This window comes from Zophobas morio, unplaced genomic scaffold (assembly GCF_036711695.1).
Source record: "Zophobas morio isolate AGI-343-1 ecotype UQ-CSIRO unplaced genomic scaffold, CSIRO_AGI_Zmor_V1 ptg000008l, whole genome shotgun sequence".
NCBI classification, from domain to species: Eukaryota; Metazoa; Arthropoda; class Insecta; order Coleoptera; family Tenebrionidae; genus Zophobas; species Zophobas morio.
The window spans coordinates 13,604,527-13,615,808 of record NW_026972113.1 but is presented as its reverse complement, the minus strand read 5'-3'; the positions used below and the strand labels follow the sequence as shown (position 1 = coordinate 13,615,808).

Genomic DNA, 11,282 nt, shown 5'->3' with positions numbered 1-11,282 from the left:
TCAAATTTGTTTTTGTTTACATTTTTATTCCAACAAATCCGATTGTGTCTTCAATCGGTACAAAAACAAGTCTACTTCATGGTTTGACTAAATTGCACACCCCTAAATCACTAGGTACACAAAAACATTGCACCAAAAAAAATATAGGCCGATTTCGTAATTTTGGACATCTCTTGACCTCCTAACACACATTACAAACTTGTTTTTTTTTCTTCGAAAAGTGTGTGCATGTGCGTGAATATGTTTTGATCCCCATTGATAATTCGGCTAACCCATAAAACCCGCAACAATAACGATCAGTTTTGATTGAACGTTCGGCGGGTTCGCAATGTCACGCTTATCCAGATTTTGTACTATCTCAGATGCTTTGATTTGTGTGACAGCGATTTTGGTACTTCGGTTAATACTCACGTTCGTCTGGAACAGGCGATGGTTGTACTACCATGGGTCGAAATTTCCAGGACCCGTGGCTTTTCCGTTAATCGGGAACATGTACCTCCTGGAGGACGTGAAAAGTAGTTCCGCTCCAACAAAATTTGTATTTCTATTAATTAATTTTTGTAGAAATACACGCCACTATTTGTAAGTATTATGACAAATACGCCCCGATTGGAAGGTTCTGGATCGACACTCTCTATGTGTGTACTTCCAAGGCGGAGTACGTGGAGAAGGTGTTCACCAGATGTCTAGACAAAGGCATACTTTACGATATAATCGCCGACGATTATTTCAAAGACACGATTATCTTCGCTCCATGTGAGTATAAATTCTGAAAAATTGAGCAAGAGAATCGAAGAAAATTTTCTAGTATCCGTTTGGAAGAAACAACGAAAAGTAATGGACCACTTCTTCAAACCCAACGTGGTGAACTGTTTCGCTTCCATCTTCATCAGAGAAGCTCGAAGAGTGACGGAAAACCTCGAGGTCGGAAAACCCGTAGACCTCTTCTTAAACATGTGGAACCTAGGCACGAACGCAGCTTGTGGTAACTTACAACCCCAATTTTAAAAATCGTGCTCAAAATTTTGTAACAGAAACCATCGGAGGTGTCCACCCCAAGCTCCTCACCGGTAAAAAACAGAGCGTCAGGGATGTCCTCAGGTTCGAAGAAATCGTACTCAAGCGATTTTTCAACCCCTTGTATTTCTTCAAGTATTTTTGGGACCGCTCTTCGTATAAAAACGAAATTCGAGAGATCTGTCAAAGGGCTCATCAGTTTGCAGAGAAGGTAAACCCGCACCCCATTAAACACACGTGTATTGTTGGTTGCACTTTTTCATTGTAGATGGTAGACGAAAACGAATCTTTGAAAAAAATCACACAAGGTAAGAGTAAATTTTCACTTACTATTACTTCACTAAACTTGCTCTAGATGGTGAGAAACGTTTATTGAGTCATTTGATTCACTCCAACCACGAAAACCAATTTTCGTACGAATTGTTGCTACGAATCGCCTCGACTCTTCTCCCGATTTCCAGCGAAACCACAGCGGTGGGTGCCAGTTCTGTGCTCTTGATGTTAGGAATGCACCCAGAAGTCCAAGTAAACCCGTTTTTCATTTTTTGAAATTGTTGTTATTGTAATAATCATAGGAAAAAGTCTCCGAAGAGCTACATTCAGTGTTCGGCCACACTGACCGAGACGCCACCCTTGAAGACCTTTCCCAACTGGACTACCTGGACCGCGTTATCAAAGAAAGCCTGCGCCTCTTCCCCCCTTTGCCGCTAATCGGGCGCGAAATCAACCGCAACGTCGCTCTAGGTAGGTGAAGACTTCGGTCTTTTTCAAGACTAGATTTATGTCTACCAGATCCCTACGTGCTTCCGGCTGGGTGTAGGTTCGTGGTGCTCGTCCAGCATATTCACAGGAACCCCGAGTATTGGTCGGAGCCGTTGAAATTCGATCCTGATAGGTTCCTGCCCGAGGAAACGGCAAAGAGGAACCGGTTTGCGTATATTCCGTTCAGTATTGGCTCCAGGAACTGTCCAGGTTGGTTTCGAGGATGAGGTTTTCGTGGTTTGAGGGTGTCTCAGGTTCTAGGTATGCCATGTTGTCGATGAAGGCCACTTTGGCGACGGTTTTGAGGAGGTACAAGATTGCGAAAGTGATGGATTATAGGAGTGTGGAGGAGATTGAGTTGACGTTTTCGTTCGTGGGGAAGGCGAGTAAAGGCTATAGAGTTGTTTTGGAGAAAAAGTGCCAGAGTTAGCTTTTAATTAGTTTAAGTATTTATTTAATTTATTGTAATGAGCTTCCAGACCAAGGTTTTTTTAGTCTCAGGGTTTATTTACCTGTTATGTAATTATTATGGGTGCCGATCATTTTGTATCATATTACATTGACACCTTGCATAATAGTCAACTTTGTATAAAACGATATTAATAAATAATTTCAAATTAGAAAGAGTTACTTTTGTAACTGCGCGCAAAATTTGCGAGCCTGAATATTCCATCTCAGAACAGGATCATAGGAGATCGAGAAGGTTTGCTCAAATTATAATTACAGGAAACTGTTACATCGACAGCGACAAGTTCATTTTTTATAGAAAAAGTAAAACTATTATAATGTTCGTTTGCTAAAATAAAACAACACAATGTGACTTATTTTTTGTAAGTTGAGTGTTTCAGACAGTTTTTTTCTGGTTCCTGTGACCACCTAAACGAGTTTTGTGCAGCGAATGTATTGTTGGTTGCAGACACTTTTTAGATTCATTTAAGGGGGTACGTTAGACAAGAGGCAAGTTTGAAATGGGTACCATTTGTTGCCTTAAACGCAACCAGCAATTCTTCTTTAAATTTACCTGACGCGCTGGGATAGACGACTACCGAACCTGGGTCATAAAAACATCGTAAGCCGATAATGAAGAATAATGATAATTTATGACAGGCGGCCCACAACATACCTTCAGCACAGAATAATCATTTCTCGTATTCTTTTGACATATTAATTTTAATATTCGAGATAAGTATTATATTATTCAAACACAATTTAGACACTGTAGAGCAAACAAGGCTTATCAAGCCCGTCTCTTACTTTATTCGCCTAAATGTATTATTAATACCGTTTTCTCGTTATTTAGATAAGGGAAAATGCACAGTTCTATTTTTAAACGCTCTGTATTTTTGCTCGGTAAAAATGATAAATGCTAAGTTATATAATAAATGCTCAGTTAAAAAATAAATTCTCAGTAAAAATAATATATGCTTGGTGAAATAATAGCTGCTTAGTTAAATTAATAACTGTTCGGTTAAATAAGGAATGCTTAATAAGAACCCTACGTGCTAAGTATAAAAATTGGTCGAAGGTTATTTCGACAGAACTTCCCTCGCCCGTCAAGTGCAGCACAACAAATAATACTCCCGCAGAAGGCGCAAATTGAAAAATGAAATATACTTAAAATAGACAACAAATTGGAAAAATCGAAAAATCAAAAACTTTAAAAATCGAAAAATCAAAACACCCAAAAATCGAAACATTAAAAAATCAAAAAATTAAAATATCTGAAAATTGAAAATCCAGAAATTGAAAAGTTCTCAATATTCAAATCCTGAAAAATTGAGTATTGAAAACTTGAAAAATTGAGAAATCCAAGCTTAAAAAAATAGTAAAATTGAAAAATGTAAAATTTAAAAAATCCAAAAATTGAGAAATAAAAGAAAAGAAAAATCAAAAATTTAAAAATTCGAAAAATTGAAAAATAAAAATATCGAAAAATTGTAGAATTGGGAGATCGAAACACCAAAAAAATCAAAAAAACAAAAATCTAAAATTCAAAAATCAAAAAATTGAATATTCGAAAAGCCAAAAAGTCGAAAAATCGAAACATCGGAATATTCAAAAACTGAAACAACGAGAAATCAAAACATCGTACAGTAGAGGAGTCAAAAAATCAAAAAATTAAGAAATCAAATTAGACCAAAATTGAAAAATCGAAAAATTAATAATTGAAAAATTGAAACATTTTAAATGAAAAAAAAATCGGTAAACCGAAAAATTGAAAAATCTAAAAATCGACAAATTGAACAATCTAAAAATTAAACAATTTAAAAACCGAAGAATTGGAAAACCAAAAAATCTAAACCGAGAACTTGAAAAATCGAATAATCGACAAACCAAAACATCAAGGAAAACAAAAAAATTAACGGAAAATCTAGAACTTCAAAATTGAAAAATTAAAATACCTATCGAAAAAGTGAAAAACCGAGAAATCGAAACATCAAAAAATGGAAAAATTGAAGAACCGAAACATTGCAAAATCCCAGAAGTGAAATACTGAAAAACTGAAAAATGGAAGGAAAATTGAAAAATCGAAAAAGTGAAAAAATCCAAAACTGAAATCTTGAAAAACTGAAAAATGGAAAGAAAATTGAAGAATTGGAAAAGAGAAAAAATCCAAAACTGAAACATTGAAAAATTCAGAAATCGAAAAATTGAAAAATCACAATTGAAGAAAGAATTGAAAAATCGAGAAATAGAGAAATGGGAAAATCAAAAAATCAGTTAATCGAAAAATTTAGAAACGTCAAAAATTAAAAACTGAAAAATAAAAAAAATTAAAAATCGTAAAACTGAAACATCGGAAAATTGAGAAATCGAGCAAAATTGAAGTATCGTAAAGTTAATAAATTGAAAAACTGAAAATTTAAAAAAAAAAATCGTATCAAAAACTAAAAATTCAAAAAATCCAGAAATTGAACAATCAAAAAATCAAAACATTGAAATCCCAGTAAGTTGATGAATAGTAAAATTTAAAAAACAAAAATTTTAAAAGTCCAAGAATTGAACAACAAAAAAAATCCAAAATCGAATGATGGAGAGAGAACTCGAAACATCAAAGAAAACAAAAAATCTAAAATTTGAAAATTCAGCATATTGAAAAATTATGGAACTGGTGAGAAATCTAAAAATCTAAAACTTTATAAACTGAAAAATTAAAATATCGAAAAATTTAAAAACCGAGAAAACAACATCAAAAATTTGAAAAATTGAAGAAACGTATATTGCAAAATTCCAAAGCTGAAATATTGAAAAACCTAAAATTGGAAAGAAAATTAAAGAATCGAAACAGTGAAAAAATCTCAGAACTGAAACATTGAAAAATTGAGAAATGGAGAAATGGGAAAATCAAAAAAATCGGTCTAAAGAGTTTAGACAGTACTTCCCTCGCTATCGGAAACGTGACGATGCCTATTATGTTTTTTTTCACATTAGATTTCAAAGCATTCGGTTTTGTAGTTCCTGATTAAATCAATAAAATAAATTTGCGCATTCATTAAATTTTTTGAGTCACTCTGTATATCCGAATACAAAAAATATGAATGGAATGATAAATTACAAGAAGAGACTCATCATATTTTGTACATTTTAAATAGGATTATACGGCAAACTTTTGAGCTGACGTCATCAATTTTTTGGGGAAGATAACCAAATATATTTTGACTAAAAATTTATTATGCTCTTTACAACCTTAAAACATTTGCAAGATTTCAAAGCATTGGGTTCTGTAGTTCCTGATTAACTCAATAAAATAAATTTAAGCATTCATTAATTTTTGGGGTCATCCTGTATATGCAAATCCAAAAAACATGAATGGAATGATAAATCACAAGAAGAGACTCATCATATTTTTTTTGATCAAAAATTTACCAGGCGTATGATAAATTTAAAACATTTCCAAGATTTCAATGTATTCGGTTTTGTAGTTCCTGATTAAATTAATAAAATAAGTTTACGCATTCATTAAATTTTTTGAGTCAACTTATACAACGGCCGGTCCTGGCGGCTTGTTATAAAACTGAGTTCCTTGCCATAAATTAGAAAAATCAGCCGAGAACTCTAACAATCAGCTTATGGTAGAGCAGGCGATAAGGGTTTTACCTGGAAAGTCGCTTCCGTAAATTTTAGTGGCGCTCCTATCGGCAAAGTACTGAACTAACTGCTCAAATTCTGTCGAATTGATACCCATTTTTTTCAATAATTGTTAGTTTTTGTTAAAAACTCTGCTAACCAATAGATCATTAATTTTCCTCTGATATTCCTGTTAAAATTATTCGACGTATTTTGCATTAATTTGTGGTATATTTTGATTTTAATAAACACATTATTATTTAAACAAATTGTACCACTAACAAACATTTAATGACTCTGCGGCCTGTAAAACGTGATGTTTTATCCATGTGCGAATTTTCAAGCGATTCTATGATGGTTATCACTCAAAAAACTTGAAAAGAAAACACACAATGGTGCTTTTGTTACGATATTTCTCAGCCATATTTTTTTAATTGATTGAACTGGTCTCTGCGCTCTAGAATATGAAAAAAGGTGCAGTTTGATGTATGATACATCTATATTAATATCATTTTTTCATACAAAAAACCAAAAAAATATTATACCTCGTCTAGCAAGTCCCCTTAATTACGACAAAAAAAAAACATAAAAAAAAACGATAAAAAGACACTAAACTGGGACCAAGAAAAAGTTGGCATAAAAAAACAGAAAAAGAACCAAAGTCGACGAAATACGCAAATAAGCAGATGAAAGAAAAACAACAAAGAAGGTAGGAAAAAACGAAAAGAAAAGCCACAAAAACGCCATAAATAAATAGGAATTTAACTCGTTACTATGAAAATTTGTAATTCAACACCTTTAAATTTTACAAGTTTTTACAAAATCAGTTTTATCTTAAACACTAAGCATTTTCTAAAATCAGTCTTATCTTACCAAGTACTAGCGCCGCCCACCCACCCTTTATTTTCTCAGAGGGTAGTACTTGCTAGGATAAGTCTTATTTTGGCAAAATGACATATCCTCTGAGAAAATAGAGGGCGGGTGGGCGGGGCTAGCACTTGCTAAGATAAGACAAATTTTGCTCCTATTAAACTTGTAAACTTGTTAAATTTAAAAGGTGTTAAATTGCATATTTCCATAGTAACGAGTGAAATTCCTAAATCTGACTGGATATCTATTTTTTACCAACTGAGTCATTAATTTTTCTGAGACACCCTGTATAAGCAAATTCAAAAAATATTAATTATATATATTAAAAATAAATCACCCGAAAAAAGACGGTATAAAACAGAAAAAAAAAGAGAACAGAAAATGATCACAAAAGAAAGCGCGATGAAAAAAGTGAGAAATAAAAGGGGGAAAATCGACATAAAAAACACAAAAAACAAAAAAAGGTGGGAGAAATCATAAAAAAAAAACGCAAAAAAGCAACAAGAGAGCGACAAAAAATACTAAAACAGTTCAGACAAAACGGGAAAAAGGATAACAAAAAAAAATAAGGCCAGAGAAAGATAAATAACATTAAATAAAATCAGCAAAACGTAAGAAATAAAATAAACTTGGCTTTGTTTTTTTTTTCTCATATTATTGATTATAATTTTAATTTTGTAAAATGTAGAATGTAATAAATTATTATTATTATTAAATAGACAACAAGAAAAGTCTAGAAAAAAGACGAAAAACGGAAGTGATGAGTAAATAAGATCACCCAATTTTACGCTTTAGGTACGTTTTACCATTTTCCATACCTAAACAATAACAACAGTAACCTTTCTCTCATTTATGTTTTACAATAAACCCATCATACATCATATAACGGCACACATTCACCCAACACATAATCACGTACCAACAAACATCTAGAAACCCAGCGAAAGTACAAAATCGGAAAAAAACATCGTGCCAATAATGCGATTATGAAATAAAAACACACAAACCCAACGAAAGTAAAAGGATGAAGATTTCCTTGTTACAATTTATCAGACGATTCGATTCCAAAGCGTGATGTATTGTTGGTTGCATATCCAACCAAGTGTAACCAGCGCAACACTCCTCAAAGTTTTCTGTGTCCAAAAATCCACTTCTAACCCACATACTTAGTTCGGTATTCGTTACATAAAGCCAGATCTCATTGCTTGAGTAGGTAACAGGTGTCCGATCCAAGTAAAAAATTTCTCCGGTCTTAATGAACTTGTAGGCAATTAAATCCATTGCCCAATCCAGCGAGCAACTAATCATCTCCCCTAGTAATTAAATCCGCTTTTTTCTCTATTTATTTAATGAGGCAATATTTCAGCCAATTTATCGACCCAATTTTCGCGAATTTGAAGCCACCGAACGCCGATTTTTCCCATTCCAATTCCAAACGAGTTCGATATTCAAATTAGGAGTTTAACAATCGCGACCTACGCTCTTAAGCAACGCTCCTCGTGCCTGCCCTGGTTGTCTGGGCGCTTTTGACGCACTTTATCGCAATTCCGGACCTGTCGTCCGAAATCTTCCAGACTGTCGCAACGAAAAATGTTAGATAACTATCACGAAACATATGGTTTACGGTAATCACTTCCGGTCAAGTGATTTCCCCGTCGCGGATGCAAATGAGTCGAGAAAGACCGCCGGTTTCGAAATTTGGATTTGATGTTTTGTCCTCGACGACGATGGAGATTTCACACGTTCGGTGATTGCACGGATCGGACGTAAAACAGTGAAAGTGGAAATTGAGAATCGGCTTGATACGAGTACGTTTAATTGCAGTTGCATAAGAGATGCAGTTGGTTTGCGTTATCCCACACAACAACAATAAACAACGGATTAATCGTGCGACGCCGATTTGTTAGACAAAGTTGAGAGTTCGGTGTTGATTGTTTGATTGTTAATAACTGCAGCGTGGTAGTTACTTTCAAATTTTCGTGTCACGTTTTTAGATCTTCCTACACATTGTCTTAGAATTTAGGGTTTTTATTTCTTTATCTAGAATGGAACTAAATAAAGTATTTTCCACGCAAAAATCATACTCGCGTTATTTGTGACTTAATGTTGTAATTTCTTCATGCATGGATAATAATCAGAAGTATGAGCTAAAATATTACAATTTTTAAATAATTACATCTCGTTTTTCACACATATTTTATTACTGGATCTTACTCTGTTTCCCATTCTGTTCCTTTTTTGTAAAATGTTTTATATAAGTCGACTGTTTTTGCGATTTTTCTACCAAAATATCGAAGGAAAGACAATCAAAAACGAAACAAGTTGCAGAAATAAAATAGAGGGTGATCTAAGCCTTATAAAATGGCAATTATAGTTAGAAACAGAACACCTCTACAGCTACACAATTTTAATTTATATCAAATACCTATATAACCCTACTAGTAATGTTAAAAAAAGACACTAATGAATAAATCCTATCTAAAATGTACAAAATATGATGAGTCTCTTCTTGTAATTTATCATCCCATTCATATTTTTTGGATTCGGATATATAGGGTGACTCAAAAAATTTAATGAATGCGCAAATTTATTTTATTAATTTAATCAGGAACTACAAAATCGAATGCTTTGAAATCTTGGAAATGTTTTAAATTTATCATAAGCATGGTAAATTTTTGATCAAAATATATTTGCTCATCCGTCCTAAAAAATGGATGACGCCACCCCAAAATTTTGCTGAATAAATCCTAACTAAATTGTATAAAATATGATGAGTCACTTCTTGTGATTTATCATTCCATTCATGTTTTTTGGATTTGCATATACAGGGTGTCTCAAAAAAATTAATGAATGCGTAAATTTATTTTATTGATTTAATCAGGAATTCTGAAGATTTCTAAAATTCCTGTAACTTTTGAGATTGAACAGATTTTAGAGATTTTAGAGATCCTAGAAATGCTAGATATCCAGAAATTCTAGAAATAGTCCATAGATTTAAAGGTTCTCGAAATCATAAATACTGCAGAAATTCAAAGGATACGAAAGATTCCAGAAATTCTTACCATTCTGAAAACGTTGATGAAGGTCCTGAAAGTCTGAAGATTCTAAGATTTCCAAAATTTCTGTATGTTTTGGGATTTTATAGATTTTAGAGATTTTAGAAATCGTAGATATTCCGAAACCTTAAGGGTCCTCGAACACAAATTCAATAAAGTCCAAGATTTCCAAATATTCCAGAGATCTCAGTATTTTGAAGAACTTGAAGAGATTGAAATTCTGAAGATTATTAGTTTCATTAATAAGTATTTGGAAATTCAAGAAGCTCCAAAGATCAAAACAGTCCGACAGTTTCCCGATTCTCAACATCTTGAAGATCTTGGAAGTTTCTAAAATTCTGAAAATTCTTCCAACGATTTAAAGATTTGTAACTCTTCAGTTTTTAAAGATTTTAAGGGTCTCAGAAATCATAAGTATTCTAGATCTTTGAGGGATCTTGTAGACTCTAAAGCTTTCACAGATCACAAATATTGCAGTAATTCAATAAATTCTATAAAGATACGAAAGATTCCAGATATTTGGGGATAGTCAGAGATGTCGAAACAATGGGGCGTTAAAGGTTTCGAGGGCTTTAGGATTTTTTAGAATTTTAGGAACTTTCAGGTCTTCCAAAAAGGCTTCAAATTTGCATAGAAGTTTAGAAATTTCATAGACTTTAAGAGAGACTTTGAAAACGTCAACGAATTAAAAAATTTTGAAACTTTAGACAGATTAGGGATCCTAGAGGCTTTCGACGCTTTAAGATTTTCAACCGCTTGAACCACTTCAAAGACCTCAGTAACTTTACAGGTTTCAGGATTTTTACTAACTGTGGATATTTTAATTTTTAAATAAATTTGAAATTTTACAAACTTTACAACTTTTGGGACTTTAAACAATTCAGAGACTTTAGGGATCCTAATAGCTTTAGAATTTTTAGTTAATTTAGATATCTTAGATAGAGACTTCATAATGTTGGAGACTTTAAAAGAATTTTTAAATACTCTAGAAATTTTTGAGACTTTTGGGATTTAGAGCCTTTAGACAATTTAAAGACATATACAAACTTTAGAAGTTTTAAAGACATTAAAGACTTTGGAACCTTCAGAGACTTCACAGGCTCCAGAGATTTCAGACACTCTAGAGACTTTGGAGACCCTAGAGAGTCTAAAGAGTTCAGAGACTTTAGAGATTTTAACTGTCCTAGAGGCTATAGAAGCTTTAAGTTTTAATTTCAGGGACCTGAGGAACGTTTAATGTTTTAGGGTTTCTAAAAATTTTGATATTTTAAAGATTTTATAAACACTGGGACTTTTGGGGCTTCAAGGGCTTTGGAAATTTTAACGACTTTAGGGTCGTTTTTGAGGCTTTATATTCTATAAGAAGTTTTGGAAACTTTAAAGATTTTAGAGACTTTAGGAACTTTGGAGAATTAAAAAATTTTATAAATTTCAGAGAGTTCAGTTGATCTAGCCGATTTAGAGTTTTTTTAGAGAGCTCTAGTGTTTTAAGAACGTTAGGTATTATAG

The 11,282-nt window shown here is 33.0% G+C and overlaps 1 protein-coding gene across 1 annotated transcript; it reads left to right on the top strand.

Annotated features, from left to right (window-relative positions):
* Window positions 1-328: 328 nt before the first annotated feature.
* On the top strand, window positions 329-2,368 carry LOC135124855 (cytochrome P450 4C1-like). The gene is made up of 9 exons (XM_064050078.1): window positions 329-515; window positions 565-756; window positions 809-985; window positions 1,035-1,228; window positions 1,286-1,325; window positions 1,373-1,542; window positions 1,593-1,761; window positions 1,810-1,989; window positions 2,034-2,368. Exons 1-9 carry the CDS (start codon window positions 329-331, stop codon window positions 2,207-2,209), a joined length of 1,485 nt encoding a protein of 494 aa, XP_063906148.1. The 3' UTR covers window positions 2,210-2,368.
* The last annotated feature ends 8,914 nt before the right edge of the window (window positions 2,369-11,282 follow it).

What these genes read in the sequence shown, in the direction of transcription:
- LOC135124855 (XM_064050078.1), top strand. Translation starts at nt 329, where the DNA reads ATGTCACGCTTATCCAGATTTTGTACTATCTCAGATGCTTTGATTTGT. An exon ending in CACGATTATCTTCGCTCCAT is followed by an intron (nt 757 to 808) that starts GTGAGTATAAAT and finishes AAAATTTTCTAG; the next exon opens with TATCCGTTTGGAAGAAACAA. An exon ending in CAACCGCAACGTCGCTCTAG is followed by an intron (nt 1,762 to 1,809) that starts GTAGGTGAAGAC and finishes TATGTCTACCAG; the next exon opens with ATCCCTACGTGCTTCCGGCT.